At 36.7% G+C, this 18,943-nt stretch overlaps 1 protein-coding gene across 2 annotated transcripts in view; it reads right to left on the bottom strand.

Annotated features, from left to right (window-relative positions):
• The window catches only part of NFKB1 (nuclear factor kappa B subunit 1), a 109,064-nt gene that overhangs the window by 21,037 nt on the left and 69,084 nt on the right, over window positions 1–18,943 (bottom strand). For both annotated transcript variants that reach the window (XM_039848854.1, XM_039848855.1), the window contains exons 7-13: window positions 15,038–15,201; window positions 13,075–13,233; window positions 11,645–11,749; window positions 9,365–9,456; window positions 7,329–7,467; window positions 1,256–1,399; window positions 36–125 (exon numbers count right to left, since the gene is read on the bottom strand). In XM_039848854.1, the coding sequence (XP_039704788.1) occupies window positions 36–125; window positions 1,256–1,399; window positions 7,329–7,467; window positions 9,365–9,456; window positions 11,645–11,749; window positions 13,075–13,233; window positions 15,038–15,201 (893 nt within the window). The remainder of the gene's footprint in view (window positions 1–35; window positions 126–1,255; window positions 1,400–7,328; window positions 7,468–9,364; window positions 9,457–11,644; window positions 11,750–13,074; window positions 13,234–15,037; window positions 15,202–18,943) is intronic.

Raw genomic sequence — 18,943 nt, 5'->3', positions numbered from 1 at the left:
GTTCCTCAGTATTAAAACAAAAAATTATTACTTACCATGCTTCATTCCAGCATTAGATTTAGTGGTTCCAGGATGGAAGGTAATTCCTCCATATGTAGGAAAGCCATAGTGAGGGAAGCCATATCCTGAAACGGCAAGTAAAACAAAGGAACCCTCACTATGGTTTCTTTTACAAAGACTCGGCAATCTTAGGTGAGCCACAGGCTGTGGTGTGGGAGGGCAGTGTGCCCCATGCGGTGCTTCTGTTAACAGTTAGTAAGATGCATCATGGATGATCAGAACTCCCCTCAGGCAAAGTTTACACCTGGGCATCTCATACAGCTCCCAGGCTTGGGGCAGCCTAAGGGAGCCCACCGGAGACCATTCTGGAGAAAATAAATCTCCCACATCCGTAATGGGGAGAGGCTAATGGTGAGCGGTCACCACCCAAACTCAGACTTGCCCACACAGAAGACAGGAAAACAATCTCTGGAGGAAAAAACTGAACCAAATGAAATATAGAAAAATATACTGACTCCTCAAAGGAAACATGGCTACCTTCATTCTTTCTCACATATTTTTGGTAGAAGCATAAACTGGTAAAACTCTTTGGGAAAGCAGCTGGTATCAGATGTTATACTAGCACAGTAATTTTACTTCGAATAATCTAATTAAAAAACAATCTGGAGAAAAAGAAAAGCCATGTGGATAGAAGAGTTGAGTATAGTATTTTACATAAAAAAAAAACAGGAAAAAATAGTCAAGTAAGTTATATTATGGTTTGTTCACTTGAAATATTATGAGTCATTAAAATGATGATTAAAAATTATGCTTATGTAAAGCTTAAATTACCATGGGGAAATGCTTATAGCAACCTGTTAGGGAAAAGCAGCATAAAACCTCTCTATACACAATCGTAATGTGATGATAATAAATAGCTAATACAAATAAATGGATTAAAATACTGCACATAATGAGGATATGAAAAACTGTCCTTGGGGAAAATGCATTAATATATACTATAATGCATGCATGGAAAAAAAATTAGAAGTAGTTAACCTTCTATGGCAGGATTTTATGTATTTTCAAATTTTCTGTAATTTTCAATATTTCAAAAGAATACCAAAATAAGTATGCCAAAAAAAAAAAGAAAAGAAAAAAAGAGAATATATCAAAATGTTAACTCTACCCACAGACAAGCTGGAAAATCTAGGAAAAGAAAATTCACCACTCCCCTATGTGAAAAAGCTTTAGAAAGAATACACCGGTTTCATACCTGGACCCGTGCTTCCAGCACCCCCTCCTCCACCGCCACTGCCATACATGCCTCCGCCTCCAGCCCCGGCACCACCGCCGCCGCCAAAACTATCTGAGAAATTGGGCATGAGCTTCTGCCGCTTCCTCTGCACTTCCTCTTTATCTGTCGTTAAAGGAAGAGAAACCAGGGGAGAAAGATTGATTCAGTTCCACTACTAGCCACAGAAAGAATATTGATTCTAATGGTATTTTTTAACATCTTAAAGGGAAACAGAAAGCACCCAAGGAGGAAGAGATGCCAAATTTCAAGAAGCATTATATTTATTCCAGTGATACGAAGACTGAGAACCAGCCTCAGAGAGACCACAGAACTGTACACGCCCAAATCTTCTCTGCAATAGTTTCTTAAGTCTCCAATGCTAGTCATATTAGGGAGAGATTAGATGTCCCATTAAAATTAAGATATTGAATAATTAAAACATTACTGAGCATTTTCACTTGGCCGTACAGAACAGCTATTGCTAACCAGCTAACATTTATTATATATGTCCCATGAGCTAAATGCTGGGGAATAGAGAAGTAGGACATAACGTTTTGCTCTCAAGAACCCTATTTTAAGGTTTTTGGGGAAAGACTTAATTAGAGAGATAGCACTATAACACTGTTTATGTTAAGTGCATGGTGCAAACCAGTGTTCCAGGAGTTCACGGAAGGACTTCTAGGAAGTCCCTGTGGGCTGGAAAATTCAGGGAAAGCTTCCCCAAATCATCTTCATATCAGGAGAGGGCAAATGAAAGATGTTTTGGGAAGGGGGTATATAGGAAAAGTAATGAAGGAAAGAGTGTACGCTGTGTGCTCATGAGAACAACAGTAGAACAGTTTAGCTGAAGTGACAGTTTAGTATGAGGAATTCTTAAGAAACAGAGCTGACTGAGACCACACTGTGGAGCACCTGAATTATAAACTGAAGGAATTTAACTTACAGGCAGGAAAGCCAACGAATGTTTTTGAACTGGAGAATAATGTGTGGTGGTGACATTTTAGGAAGATTCCTCTGTCACTGGTACAGAGGACACAATAGAGTCAAAGCAAGAGGTAGAGAGGTTATTTCTTCGTGGTCCCATGATTATAAAAATGGGTGGACCCCAGAAACACATAAGAAGAGGGATCTGTATCTGTTGGGGTGACTGATGGGATGTGGAAAGCTAAAGGTCTAAGATCACTACTCTCAGAGGTGCTGAGAGATTTGATTGTCTAGGTCTAGATACTCTTTAGACTTTCTTCTCTCATTCCTCATGTAGTTGCTCTGTTTTTCTTTAGCTTCTCACTATCCATGCATCTCACTAGCTCCGTTGTCTTTCTGAGTTCTGGCACTGCCTTTGTGGTCTATTGCTGCGTTCTTGTTTCTTCTTTCTGTTGCCATTTCTTTGCTCTGATTTTCCTACTATATTTTTTTTCTCCCTTCTCCCTTTTGGGCTAAAGCAGTGAAAAAAGTTTTTTTTTTGTTTAAATTGAATAAACAGTCAATGTGGTATCCTTTTTTTCAATCAGTAGCCTAATTTTAATGACTATCCTATTTCTGATTCTTCCATGTCAGTTTTGGCTGCTGCTTGTGTTCAGAAATATCTTTACTTATTTCTAGTTCTGCGGTTGTTTCTATCATCTCAGGGCTAGAGAGAATGCTATTGTTTACTGATTATCTTGCGATCATCTGAGTGCAGTTGAAAGATGAAGTAGGGGAAAGTAGGGTAGCAAAGTGTACTTAGAAAATAATGTTTTAAAAACTGATCATGTCGGGACTTGTTAGGAAGAAAAAAGTCAACATGAGTCACCTTTGAAGAAACTGTGCTTCTATTAGAAAGAGATGATCTCAAAGTGTAGAAACTTAAACAATTTCCTTATTAAAGGTTTTGGACAGATTTATAAAATTTTTCCATCTGTTGTATAATAACTAATAGTCATATTTATTACTCACCCTATATACCGTTGATCTCACATAGAATATTAGTTCATTAGGAATATGAAACACAAGAGAGAAGTAGACAACTTATTTATCTTCAGAAAAAAATGTTATCTATTGACATGCTTTCTATCAAAGAGATCATTTTGTGTTTGCTATGTACTTCTTTCAACTTACAAAACAGAGACATTTACTGGTTATTTCACTGAAAAACTGGAATTTTTAAGAGCCAATTAAAAAATATTAAATATCCTACAGCCATTAAAATTTCAATGGCAACAAACTGATATAAAAAATTCCACATGAGAAGCTTTTTAACAAAAACTCCAGCAGTCTACATTTCCATAAAACTGAAGATTATGTAGAGATTTTCATACTGGGCTCATTTATCTTTGTGGTCTGCTTTTGATAGTGGCCCCATGGGACGTGCTATATAACAACAACCTGTTCTAGAAGGGAGCTAAGTGGCCACTCACTATAAGCTTTCTTTTTATAGAGGAGGAATCGAAGCTAGGATGATTAAGGGACTTGTCTGAGGTCAGGGTAGAGTGAAGATCAGATCCAAATTCTAGTGAGCTTTCCATTATATTAGGCTGCCATTCTTTGGGAAACACTCCAAAATATCTGTGCTTCTTTTAATAATCAATGATTTAAAAATAATAGGTTAGTTCACAAATATAAACTTTTAGCCTCTACCACCTTTTGCTGTGCTTGTGCTTTAAAAGTACCACATTCTCACTTTTCAGGTTCTAGTTTGTCAGCAAAGATGTCTGCATTTATCCTGACCATACTTTTCATAGTTTACAGGTTATGATTGTTCCTTCCTAATCTCCATCTTTTCAGACTGCAAAGTCATATGGTCTTTCATTCCTTAGGCCGTTCCGCAGCTGCCTTCTTCCCTTGCCAATCATCCCTCTCTTGATTATTTTAACTGTCTGCCCTGGACCCAACCATCTCCATGAAGTTTCTATGAGGTTCAATGCCAATGATCATAAAAGATGCAGAGTTCAGGACTGGATAATTCTGTACAAGAAGAATATATTATATTTCTTTATCTAATGAGCTACTTGATGGCACTCAACAAATTACTAGCCTTTTGGATGAGGATGGCAACCTGGTTGGACAATCAATGAGTCAGTTCTCAGATATTTAATGAGCATTGCTATGTGACATATATTGTTCTAGATGCTGGAGATGTGGCAATGAACATAAAAGACCAAATCTTTGACCTAAAAAATATTCCTACTGGAGGTAGGAAGAAGACAATGGACATATAAATTAGCAGATAAGACGATTTTACATACTGATAAAAATAATGAAGAATATAAAATTAGGCAGTAAGACAGGGAGTGCCTGAAGGGCGTGGGGCAGTGAAAGATGTGTTCAGTGACTTCTGAGAAATATATATAATGATTCATTTGGGTTATATAGTTTGGATCATTTTCCTTTACTTTTATATTAAATGGACTGCTACTTTTTGACTAGTCACATGCCTGGTGGGATTGTTTCTCCTTGTGATTATTTCAGTTTTGGATTTTATAATCCAGAAGGTTTTATAGACTAAGGTAATTTGTTACTTTCGATAAAACAGGTCTAATCTCACAATGACTCAGTCACAATACTTGTTGGCTATTCTTTCTGTGAAACTCAACAGCTAACCCTTATTTTTCCAGAGGGTTCTTCTTTTATTGTTTGTATTGCATTGAGCTTTTAGTCAATGATGGCCTGGAAGGTAAGTGCTTGAAGCATTTAGGTGGGATTTTGAATTTTCAGGAGACCTTATTCTCTAATTCCAGCATCAGACAACTCCTACCATGATAGGGTAGCAATGAAAGTAATAGTCTGAACATGCCCCTCTCGTATCATACTCTCTTAAAACACAGACACCCCTAGGAAAGGCAGACATGCAGCCTAGAAACCAAGTTCGGTTTCTCAGTTCATACAGATCTGGGTTGTTTTTTTTTTTTTAAATACAATTCTCTGTTGGAAAAATCAACATTATTTTGAAAACATATTTTAGGACAAGAAATCTTTTAAAATCTTTTTTCATAAAACAGGTCATTAAAAAAAATCTTTTTTTCTTCATAAAGTTAGAAAAATGTGCCGTGTTTACCTTCTGTGTTGACTTTTAAAGAAGTATATTTAATCTAAAGGAGCGATTTTCAAATTTTATGCAGACTGAAGCATTCAGAAGACCTCAGGCAGCTCCTCGGTGGGAAAATGAAGAGAGGTGAGAGCTTCTGGGGAAGGCTAAGTGGGCAGAGCTCTCCACCTCTGTTTTAACCAGAGTCTATCAGGTTTTTATACTGAGATTTTGCATGAAATTTCACGTGGAGGGAAAAGAATGTCTCCTGACAATGTTTTCAAACCACCAGAGAATGCACTATAAATCTGACTCATTAGTAGAGAGGTCACAACCTCAGGAAAGAAACAAGTACCCACAGAAGCATCTTCTAAATGCTCCGGACACAACATGAATTCTAGGAAAAGAAAGTCCTCTTCAAAATCACCCATCACATGTTGCTATCACAGGATCCAACACATGTGTGGGTCGTTGCTGTGGCACCTTAGTGGTTTTCAACCTCAGCCAGGACCTGGGTGCCTGTGACAATCATTTCCTGACCTCCTTTTCCAAGTCTCACTTCCTTCTAGCCCAAGGGTTTCTAATTTTGTTTGTGCCATGGTTCATTTTGCAGTCTGGTGAAGTCTTTGGATCACTTCTCGGAATCACAGTTTTCAGTATGTAAAATACAAAATAAGATTACAGAAAAGCTAATTATATTAAAGTACATTCCTATCCATGGACCCCTTGGGGGGTCAGTGGACACCAGGTTAAAAAAAATACTTTTGAAAAATTATCCAGTTTAGGGGCGTGTTACAACCATTCTGAGAGGATTCTCAATGCTGAATTTCCTACCCTGTCCTCTATTGAGGTCCAGTTTTGCCTTTTGATTGGCCTATTAGGAATTTGCTACAGGAACCTAAAGAGTAACATGTTTTAAACTGAGCTCCTTCTTTGCCCACCCACACTTATTTTGTTCCCCTGATTCTTTCATCAACTCAACCAATCACAACCTTCCTTGGCTGAGATTCCTAGAACCATCTTTGACACCTGAATTTCTCCTTTACCTCCTACCTCAGCCAGCCTCTGGGTCCTCTTGATACCATCACTGAACCGCCTTTTGAATCCACCTTCTCCTTTCATTCCTTACACTGATACCTTTAATAACCTCATTGTTTCTCACTTGGATTCTTGCATTACTCTTCTGACTCATTGTCTGCTGCCCAGATAGTCTCTTCAGTGTCTCAGGGCCATCACTCCAAATTCAAACAGGCCTGGTCATTCCCCTCTCCAGAATCAATGAAAAAATCTTTAGCTGCCAATCATGGTACTTCAGAGACTAGCGCTGGATTTCCGTTCCTGCTTTGGCCTCAGTAGTCCATCTTAGAGCTCGTAACGCTCACTTTTCTGAACAAACACAAATTGCCTTAGCTCAAGTCTCTTGAGGGCTAGGTAACTCTGTCCTTTTTCCTTTTGCACCCAACTACTGAAATATATTCCCCAGTTTTAAGGAGCTCGAAGAAGCCTTCTTCTCAGAGGCTTCAGAAGCAAGGGCTCTCTTCTCAGCATTCCTATATGTATGTGTGGACACTTCACTTTTGGAATGTACCAGAATCATTAATTAGCATTACGACTGTTTAAGGAGACGATTATTTCCCTTTCTTGGTGTGTCTTTTGTGAGAAAAAGAATGGTGCTTTGTTTGTTTTTATAGTTTTGCACTACTCAGTCTCCTGTTCACCTGCCTGAGGCCCATTAATGAAGTGGCTGACTCTCCTACACAGCGAGCTTTGTCTTTGTATTTACTCCATAAATAATAGTGCTTCAAATTCAAAGACAAATTCTCACATGTCTAGATCTCATATATGCTTGGTGGAAATAACATTATTTTAAAAGGCTAAGCTTAATTCCATGACCCCCAAGTAGTGTATTACTTCTCTCTTGCCTAAAAATAAGTTCCTGGGACCCAGGGGCCAGTTACTAGGAAGTTGTTCAAAGGAGGTGACTAATCGATCTTTCTAATCGGCTTGTCCAATTATTGAAATAAGCAAGAGTATAAACAATTGAGTTACCTTTGATTTCAGGGTAGTAGAGAAAAGGTTTTGGTTCACTGGTTTCCAAATCAGATTTCCTCCGTAGTTGGACGAACACGGAGGCTGGTTTTGTAATGTTGATATCTTTATACTTTGGAGTTTTGAAGACGATGGCAAACTGCAGGATAAAAAGATCCAAATGTTGGGGCAGGACTACATTTTTTTTTTTTTCCAACAATGTTACTCATTAAACACAATCTTTATGCCCAATGTTTAGACACAGTGTACAAAAAGTATAGCACCCTAGAGACAGTTACGAACTCAGAATTCTATACCCATACATTTTTGTTAAATTGCCACTGTGGAAATGAAGCAAGACTATGCCAAAATATTGCAAATATTTATTATTTCCTTGTCTAATATTTAAAATGTCTTCCGGTTGTAAATAAAATGTGACTAAAATACATTACATACACCTTTTCCTCTTTCAAATTAGCCTTAAAAGCCTCCAAGATGATTATTTACAGCAGTGTTAGAAAGAATGGGTGTGGGAAGAAAAATATGAGGAAGATGATACTACTATTAGCCTGTAGGGCCAGCCAATAAGGAGAGGAAACTAAATCCTGCAAGGAAGACATCATCACAGGGTCAGTGTATTTTGAGGTGAGAATGGCCAGGACTCAAGGCATATTATATGGCATTCTGTTAGATAGCCTCCTCATTAATTTCTGGTAGTACTAGAATAGTTAGGCACTTTTACATTTTCTAGTTTGATTTTTTGATGATGTAGTATATTCAGAATGATCAAGAATTTGTAATATATAAAAAGGTATATAATGGTATACGTCGAAATGTCTTGCCATGTGTGTCTCCCACCAAACAATTCCTACTGTGTGCCTGACCAAACAATTCTTACTGTGTGCCTGACCCTCCCCCAGAGGTAAATGCAGAGAAGTTATTAATTTCTTTCGTATTCTTCTAGAATTTCTTTATGCTTATGCAAACATGAACACAGAATCTTTTTTAACTATACACTTTGTTTTATACTTATTTAAAAAAGAATTTTTAATGTTGTATCTTTGAGATCTTTCCATATTGGTTCATAGAGTACTCATTCTTTTTAATAACTATATAATATTCCATCACACAGACACAACATTATTTAATTGGCTACTTATTAATGGATATTTGGATTGCTTCCAATTTTCTATGAAAATAGTATTCCTCAGTCACTTAGAGTAATCATTAAGATGAGGATTTAGCATTTTCATCTCTTAGTCATATACTCAGTTGTCACTGGGAAATCTTGATTTATCATGATAACATCAGCCTCAACTAGGAAATTCGTCCCTTTAACACTTTTCATTAGAATTCCGTTGTAACAGGTTTCACCACAATTACCCAGTGGAACACTGCTATGGACTGATTGTGTCTCCCCAAAATTTGTATGTTGAAGCCTTAACTCCTAGCATAGCTGTATCTGGAGATAAGGCCTTTACATATGTAATCAAAGTTAAAAAAGGTCATAGGATAGGGCCCTGATTGGACAGGATTAGTGTTTTTATAAGAAGAGACACCAGAGAGCCTATTCTCTCTCTACCGTGAGAGGACACAGTGAGACGGCGGTCATCTGGAAGCCAGGAAGAGAGCTCTCACTAGAAATCTACCCTGATAGACCCTGATCTGGGATGTCTAGTCTCTGGAACTGTGAGAAAATAAATTTCTCTTGTTTAATCTACTCAGTCTGTGGTGTTTTGTTACGGCAGCCTGAATATACTAAATACAAACACTTAAACATTTCCACTAAGGGACCTGAGGGCTACTCACTGCCTTATGGCTAAGGCGATCAGATACCCAAATGAAAAGTCTTGCCCAGATCTCAGAGCCAATGGTTTTTATAGAGGCTAGCCCATAATTCTATGGTAGGTAACTTTTCTGCAAGACCTCAGATCGTCTTTAAAATAATATTCTTTTATGAAAGTTAAATAAACATTTATGATTTTTCTGTTTTCATATATGGAAGCTAAGTACTGAATTTCAACAAGGCAGAAAACATAACATCATCATCCACTTACTTGTCTATGAACGTCTGTGGGGGAAAAATCTCCAAATCCTTCCCAGATTCCACCATTTTCTTCCTCTTCATAAAATCGAATCTGGATGTCATCTGCAAACAGTCACATTCAGGCATGTAATTTCACACAGTGTAATAATATTTATAAACATCCTGAAAAATAAAGTTGGTTCTAGATTCTACTTACTATATACTTAAACTCTTTTGACGGTAATTAATATGAAATAAACTTTTGAATAATTTAAAATTTTCACAAATCACTAATTTTATTATTTACGGCAGTAATGGGGTCCAAGTTTCGTTTATAATGACAGAATACTAGATTTACCTATTCAATCACAGTTTTCTCATAATCAATCTTTGACTGTCCCCACTTCTCCATCCTTAAACCAATTCCCTCCTGAGAAATATGAAGGATAGTGAAGAATATCAGAATTCCAAAAGGTGTGATTCAACTTGATTTGGATTTATATAATATTTAACTTACATAAAGTTTACTATATGGCAGACAGTTTTAAGTGCTTTACATGTATATATTAAATGATTAAATCCTCACAATAGCTTTGTGATGCAGGTGTAATATTAATATCCTCATTTTGGAGAAGAGAAACGGGACTTCAGAGAGATTAAGTAACTTATCCAAGGTTGAACAGCAGTAAATGGAGAAGCCAGGGTTTGAACACAGACAATATAGTTTCTGACTTAAATATTCTACTATGCTGCTTCCCTCTAGTACTTTATTTATCCTTATTGAGAAACTGTTAAAAATATGTTGGTCAAGTCCCTTCGAATTAACGTAGAATGCCTAAATTTCACACTTCTGCAGAAATATGACAATGTAACTCAGGTTGGTATCTCCCTGGCTTCAATTCCCGTTTCAAAGGAAGAAATGCACTATTCCTTTGCCTTCAGATGGACTACCATGAACTTGGTTATTTAGATTCTTTAAGCTAGATACAGACTTCTCTTAATAAGCCATTCCAATGTAATGACAATGATTAAGAATCACATTTGCAACTGAAGTTAATCAGATTGTGTTTACTCAGTATGCATACCTAGGAATCTGGAATTGCATGTTACTTAGACAGAATGGGTTAAAAGAAGGATGATACCAGGATAAGCGGAAAAAAGTGTAAACTTTTTTTTGGATAAAGATATATACCTTTACCTTAAAACCTGATATATGATCCCATTTTTTTCTGACTTTTTACCTCAGAGCATTTAGCCTCAGATGAGAATATTCTCTTTTTTAAAGCCATAATTATTTTATTTAGGGACTATATTTCCAGTTATGCATCTGCTTACTTTGAAAATGCTCATCGTTTTATAGTGAGTAGATCTTTATTATACTATACTTCCTATCATTTTATTTTAAAAATGAGTAAAGTTTGAGAAAATAGCACAATCTCCTTTGGCTTTTGCTAATTGACCAATCTTTTACTATATCTAATGATAGATAAATGCCAAGAACCTTTTCCGAAAGTGAAAAGTTTGAGAGAAATATGCTCTGAGAATTTCCTTATAATCTTAGCTCTCATCACGTGAGAGTATTCGGAGACGCTCTCTCAGTGTTGCAACAAAGCATTGTACGATAAACAAAATAATTTTATACTACGTAAAACAATGGATTCCGCAACAAGTGGGCCACAGAGCAAATTAAGCCTGAAACTCTGCTGGAGAAAAAAATGACAAAACTGAAGCTGTCCTACTTTGGGCACATCATGAGAAGACAGGATTCTTTGGAAAAGACAATAATTCTGGGAAAAATGGAAGGCAGTAGGAAAGGGGAAGACCAAATATGAGATGGATTGACTCCATAAAAGAAGCCATAGGCATGAGTCTACAGAAGCTGAGCAGGGCTGTTGAGGACAGGACATTGTGTATCTTGCTCATTCATAGGATCTCCAGGAGTCCTAGCCAACTCAATGGCACATAGTACAAACAAAACATCATTTAGTGTGAGTGTGTGTGTGCATGAAGCATGGGCTATTACTCTTTCATTTTAATTTAACTAAGTACAGGTACCAAAGCTTAAAGTATAAAAACACTGAAATATCACTGATTACCACCATTTAAAAATTCTCTTTCCTTCTGTTGAAAAATTTTAAATGAATTAGTTGGGTTTAAAAAAATAATACAGACGACTTAAATTTGGAAGAGGTGAGATGTATAAATTTTACAAGTTCTATGGCACAAGAGATATTACTGGGTCCATTGCCAAGAAGTGACTCACAGATACACTCAGAATATTTCACATCTTGAAATCAGATCATATATTTACCTTTCTGAACCTTGTCACAGAGAAGATAAATCTCTTCTCCTCCAGTTACGCATCCAGCTGTCCTGTCCATTCTTACAATTTTCAAGTTGGACGCGTTGGGGGCTTCTGTCCACAGGAGAAAAAAAACAGACATCATAGTTTATCCTGAGCTTCACAAGCCAATGTCTTATGAGGGATCTTGCCCTTAGCACACACTAACCAAAGAAAGTTTAAATAGATGCTTTCACTCATCTTGTTTTAACAAGGACACAAATAAGACCAAAATGCTTTCTGAAGTCCCCGGAGCACTTCCTGGGCATGGGTCATTCATTATGACCAAAATAGATGGGGCAGAAAGGAGCAATCTTTGTCTTCCACTAATGCAGACAGAGATTAATACAGAAAGAGAAAGATCTCTTCTGATGTTCCAGGACGTATAAAGCCAGTGGATTTGTGGAATTTCAATTAGGTCAAGACTGTCACCTCAAACTTATTTCCATAATATTGAGATATCATTACAAGAATCCTAGAAATTTAGGAGAAGCACAATTTTCTTCAACTGTTTATTAATTTTTATTCTACAGAAAAGAGAAATAGAGATGTTATATTTCTTTTCCCCAAACTAAATTAGAATTCTGTGTGGTTAGGGGGCAAAAGTTTTGTGTGGTAATAGTACAAAGCTTCCTTTTTTTCCCCCCAACAGCTGCATTTTAAGGTGATCTTTAGTATGGGAGTTTTCATCATTTTATAACTCTTTCACTTCCTTTCAAACTTGTTTAAATTAGAGAAATCAGTTAGTTGTTGTACTTGGAGCATAGTGTTTTCTACTTAGACAAACCTTTATACTTTTAATAAGCCTAAGTCTTGTACTTGCAGGCTTTTTGGAAATATCCATTGAATAAATCTGATATACATCGAATAAGATATTTGCATAAGGCTGAAGATCACTGTAAAACTCTTAAAAAATTCTAGGAACTATAGACTGAAATAGAATTTTGAAGTCACATACTATATGTAGTGCTCATTCAGTTAACTCAAAGTTCCTTGATAAAGTTATGACATGTGAGAATGAAGTTAGATAAAAATAATAGTTGTCTTTTATTAACTTCTCTTCAGAGTCCCAACAGAAAAAAAACGAGATACTTTTCCCTTCTAAGTGCACCATCAATATGTCCTCAGAGCAATAAGAGATGCAAAAGAATAAAATGCACATCAGAGGAAGGAGAACTACATTTATGCAGCACCTCATAACATTTCACTTTAAATCTAGGCAACAACGTTTTATATTAGATTTTAGTACTCCCATTTTGTAAATGATAAACATGAAGCTTCAAGTGATAAAGATACTTGCCCTGGGAATCAGAGCTAGTAAGTAAACTGCCGGGGCAGGTTGCAAGTCTGTTCTTGACAGTATATAGAGCTGCCTCTCCCACTGGAAGACAAGTACTCACTGCTGTCGTAGATGGCATCTGACACTACGGGTTCCAGGCGCCTTGTGAAGCTGCCGGTGCTGTCTGGAAGAAAAGCTGTAAACATGAGCCGCACCACGCTGAGGTCCATCTCCTTTGTCTGCTGAAGAGCTGCCTGGCGGATAATCTCCTTTTCCCGATCTAGGACCATACAGCACAGGGCATTCATGCCCAGGAAAGAGGAAAGCATGAACATTTTAGATCTGATGCTTTGATAAAGCCCAAATAACATAACTTAAAATAAAAAGTTTTTTTTCCCCCTTGAAATTCTTCATGTTGCTAATAAAATTTTAAAGTTTGTCCCATTTATGTCATCCAAAATTAAAGGCTTCAAAAGAAGATCTGCATTTCCTTTGGATTACAGTAAAAATTGTTCTCCACTTGTCCTCTCTCCTTTCCTATTGTCCCCTGAACTCTCCCTTTCCTCCCTACACAACTATGAGTTGAAGGCACAAAGGATGTGATCCAATGGAATGCAATAAGACAACTACGCACCACTGGTATTGAGAAATGTGAAAATTAAGTATTTAAAAACCTCTTTGAGCACAGAGACTATGTTCTTTCCACAATGCCTAGCACCAGACCTGGCGCACAGAGCATACTCAAAAAGTACTTCTGAAGGAACTGAATGACTCAATTGCATTTGTCTCCTTCCTTCCCTCCTGAAGGAGCTTTTATACAGATGAATATACTTGAAATTAACTTATAACGTAAAAAGTGGTCATTCAAGTGATAAATACTATCAAAGAGCTACAGATGAAATGATATGAGATTTTAAAGGAGAGGAGAATCTGGAGGCTTTGTAGACATTTGCTCTAACTCTTGAAAAGATGGAAGAACTTGAACTTATGGAGCAGGTGAATAAGAACATTTCAGGAGCAGGGAACAGCAAGAACAGAAAGAATGTGCCAATGCAAGGAAGTGAGAAATCATGGTGCTTCAATGGAGTAGTTCAGTTTGGCATGAGGGGTACGGTGGGAAACAGAATTGGAAATGCAGAATAGGGCCAGCTTCTGGGAGGTCTAAAGTGCCAGCTTCCAGAATTTGGATTTTGTAGGTAATAGGGTGACATGTAGGCCTTAGTAAGATCGATCTGGCCATAGGGTGGAAACTCCATTAGAAGTCGGGAGGGACAGAGACGGAGCAATGAAAATGGAGTAAGGAGTGGAGTACCAGAGAGAGCACAGCATAGCTGGACCACTAACTGGAGATGCAGCCCAGGGAGAAGGAAGAGACAAAGATGACGAGACGGTTTAGAATATGGGTGTCAGAAGATGAAACATGTTTAATGGAAAAATGATGACTGGTTTTGGATCATCTGAATATGATGACGGGGTGGCCAGACTAAACGACAACATATAAAAGCAGAAATGGTGTATGCGGTAAGCCAAGAATTGGGGTTGAGAGAAAAAAACATGAGTAAAAGCAGGAAAATACAAAATCATTTTTATGATAAAATGAATAGTTTATAATGTGCCTGAAAAGCCCAAGGAAAGATTCCTTATAAGAAGGTAAGCTGAGGAAGTATAACAGAGGAGGTGTTTTTGAACTAAATCTTGAATATGAATTGTTTTTGACAAGTTAAAAAGAGAAGTGTAGGCTGTTTCAGGTAGAGAAATACACATACAAAGGTATAAAAGATGCATCAGGTGTTCAGGAGGCAGTGACAGGGAGAAGTGGGTACAGGGTGGGATCGGAGATGATGCTAGAAAAGTGTCAGGGGACAGACTTTGAGGGTTTTGTATGCCAGGTACAGAGGTAGAGGTTTTATTCTAGAGGTAGCAGGATATCAACAAAGGTTTCTGAGTAGGAAAAGGGAGGGAGCAGCTTGGGTATAGATTAGGAGAAAGAGAAACCTTGGACATGTAGACGAGCACATAGTCTACACAAGAGAAAATGAGAGCCTGAGATCTCAAAGGAGCAAGGCTGGGAGAGTGACACTCACCAGTGAGCTGCCGGTCTCCTCCACCTTCTGCTTGCAAGTAGGCAAGATCAGGATGTACCAGAAGTCCAGGATTGTAGCCCCTAATACATGCCTCTGTCATTCGTGCTTCCAGTGTTTCGAATACTTTTTTCTTTGTCACATGAAGTATACCCAGGTTTGCAAAGCTGGAGAAAAAATAATAACAGCAACAACCACCACCATAAGTTAGGCAGTCAATGACTAGAGAGTATGGTTTCACTTGAGTAAAGTGGATTTAAAAAAAATCCACACTATAATCACATGTATTACTATTTCTGCAGTGAAACATAAAGTAGACTCACCAAATGGGAAAATAAAGACTATAACCAGCTGCACATCAGGGCAGATTGGGTTTTGCCACCAAATGAGTCTGTGGTAAACTTAGCAAAATTTTTTGGTTTTCATAGCTTATTAGACTTTCAAATTATAATTAAGGGAGTGGAGTAGATATAACTTAATAGGCAATTTTACCTGGACTAATTTTAAAGTGTTTTCTAGGAGAGTTGTATACAATTTTTTAAATTCCAAATATAGTACTAACTTTTCTAATTCTTTTTTTTTTTTTTTTTTCCAGAATGAGAGGAATATTATATTTGGAGGTTTTTTTTTTTTTTTTTTTCTTTGGATCATCCTTAGGTTTCTGGATAGGATTTAAAGTCTAGGTCCTGTTTGAAGTCCCTTTCCTGGAATTCTATCTCCTCTTGGGTTATCTAGAAGGTTAGAAAGATTTAGTACTAATAGAATGTCATCTACTTCTACATGGACTCAGGCCTGAAACTATACCTGTAATTAGGAATGGAGAATCTTTTGTCTCGTGAAGGCTACATAACTATAGAGCAAAATACGTTAAGAAGCTAAATAAAGCAATTTAAAGGATTTAAAAAATATATATAAAATGCTCCAGCTATTTATTTTTTTAAATAAAGTACACAAAACAAAGAAGTATGGTCAATAAATGTAATATAACAAACAAAAAAGTACTCTCGTTCATTCTACAAATATTTATTTAACTCCTTTTTAATGTCTGGCAATGTCCTGGTACTCCTGTCAGCGGTAAAGGAATCCCTAGTTTCATAGAATTTATATGCTAGTGAACAACAGAGAAAAGACAAAGAAGCAAATTTTACATTATAATTTAGAATAACGTTACCACAAAAATAAGGAATGGGGAATAAGAGAGGTAGTAGAAGGCATGGCACTTTAAAATAGGTAGAGGCCAGAAATGACTTCATTGAAAAGATGACAATTGAGCAAGAACTTGATAAAAGTGAGAGGAAAGACATGGATATGTGGAAGAAAAACATTCAAGGCAAAAGAAATAGCAAGTGGAAAAACCCTGAGATATGGTCATGCCTAGTGTTTTCTAAAGTCGACAATGGCAAGAAGGCCAAGGTGGCTGGAGGAAAATAGAAAAGAGGTCAGTAGAAAGTGAGGAGTTCAAAGAGGTAAGTGGGGGCACAGATCTTTAAAGCTTTGTAAGCTTTTGTATGTACTTTTCCTTTTTTCTGGCTTTTACCCAGAAAGAAAAAAAAAAGATTAGTTGAGAAAAGGTAAAAATATTATGACAACTGGATTGAATGAAACAAAGAATATGATAATGTGGGAAGACCACATCAACTAGGGAAAGGAAACATGAGCTGAAGGGAGAATGGGCTGAACCCTTATAGAGAGGCTCACAGATAGAACAAGACATGTGTCTAGACAATGACTGAAAAAGTGGGACAGCTGAGACAAACACACAGAAGAAAATACACTAAGGGAATTTAAGCTCTCTGAGGGCAGAGATCTCCAGTGCCTAGAACAGTGCTTGACACATGGGTGTCTAATAAATGTCTGTTGAATCAATGAATGCATGAATTAATACAGCACAGAAAAATATGCAATGATATACTGCATATTTTTATTATTCGTTATGTGAACCGTGAATTTACTCTGGTAATAAATGAAATATTGTTACCACAAAAATTTATAACTTCTGGTAATAAATATAGAAGTTAGCGTTCTGCTTCAGGCAATGATGGAGTAACAGAGACCAATTGAACATATCACCTTAAACAACAAAAAACACATGAAAAAAATTCTTTTCAGACACTGGACGACAGGCAGCACAGGACAGTGATCTTTAAGAAAAGGAAACAAATAAGGCGAATCCGACTATTAGGCTGGCTTAATACCTAGAGTTTCCAGGCTGCAGCACAGGAAGGGGGACCCCAGACAGAACCTGGCGATCTCCTTAAGTTGAGGAGACAGAGTTAAAAATTTGAGGGGGCTGAGGAGGCTAGAATTCACAGGCAGAGTACCAGAGAGGAAAGAGCTACATACAGAGAGACACTCAGAGATGTACAGGGGCTCCACCTTGAGTCTTCAGCTGAGTACTTTTTAGAGCATACGTATGAAGAAATGACCCAAGGCTGGGAAAAGAACTTCCATAAAGGAGCAGGCAAAACAATTCTTGGAGGACACACAGAGCTGGAATAGTTCAGGAAATTTTGTAATACACGGATCATCAGGGTGAATATTCAGAAATGCCTTACTAATGATATCAAATTAACCCTGTATTAAGGCTGCTTTGGGCTCCTTAGCAAAACCTAAAAGTAAATCTAGGATCAAACTGTTCCCAAATTTAACTTCATCCCAATGCTCAAAAACATTTAAAGGCATACAAAAACAAACAAACAAACAAAAAACTCAGCATGAGCAAAATCCAAAATGTGTGCCAACCAATAAAAAATTACCAGGCATTCAAAGACATAGAAAAATACAACTCATAATGAGGATAAAAATCAGTTAATAGAAAAAAACCACAGAACTAAGACGGAACACCGAATTTACAGGCAAGTACATTGAAACAGCTATTATATATATGGTCTATACGGTCAAGAAGGTAGAAGGCATTAGTATGTTAAGGATAGATGTGGAAGATATAAAAAAAGACTCCAAACAACCCTGTGGAGATGAAAGCTACAATGTCAGAGAAGAAAAATAGGATTAAGAACATATTAGACATTGCAGACAAAAGATTAGTGAACCTGAGGACACAGTAATATAACTATCCAAAATGAAACAGAAAAAAATTTGAAAAAATTTTAAAAAGAACAGATCATCAATGAGCTGTGGGACAATTTCAAAGGCCAAACATGCATGTGATTGGTGTTCCAGAGAAGAAAAAGAGAAATGGATGGAAAAAATTAAAAAAAAAATAATGGCTGAAAAGTGTAAAAATTTAACCAGAGATACAAGAATTTCATAAACCCAAAAGCACAAGAAACATGAAGAAAACTATACTAAAATCCCATTATACTCAAATTTCTTTAAAGCAGTGAAAAGAAAATCTGAAAATCTGATGGAGGAAAAAAGACACACTAAGCGAAGAGGGACAAATGTAAGAATGACGAGAGATTTCTTGATGAAAACAAGGCAACCCAGAAGACCCTAGAGCAGTATATTTTAAGGATATGAAAGAAAAACAATGTCAACCTAAAATTCTACACTCTTCAAAAATATCTTTGAAAAACAAAGACAAAATAAAGTTTCAATAGTACAAACAACTGAAAGAATTTATCAGCAGCAGATCAGTAGTACAAGAAAAATTAAAGGAAGGGCTTCAGGCAAAGAAAATGAAAGCAGACAAAAATCTTGACTATGAAATAGAATAAAGTAAATACATGGGTAAACATAAATACATTTTTTTATTTAAAATTTCTTCAAAATATAACTGTTAAATGAAAAATAAAAAATATTGTGTCATTTTACACTGACATGTATTATATTATAAATATATATTTCATATGTATTTTTATATATATTTATTTAAATATATATTTCCATGTCAATGTAAAATACATATATTTTACACAATAGCTATCACACAATAGCACAAAGGCTGAC

Source organism: Pteropus medius, unplaced genomic scaffold (genome assembly GCF_902729225.1).
Source record: "Pteropus medius unplaced genomic scaffold, Ma_sr-lr_union100, whole genome shotgun sequence".
Lineage (NCBI taxonomy): Eukaryota > Metazoa > Chordata > Mammalia > Chiroptera > Pteropodidae > Pteropus > Pteropus medius.
The sequence above is the reverse complement of the archived record's forward strand: the minus strand, read 5'-3'. Positions and strand labels throughout refer to the sequence as shown.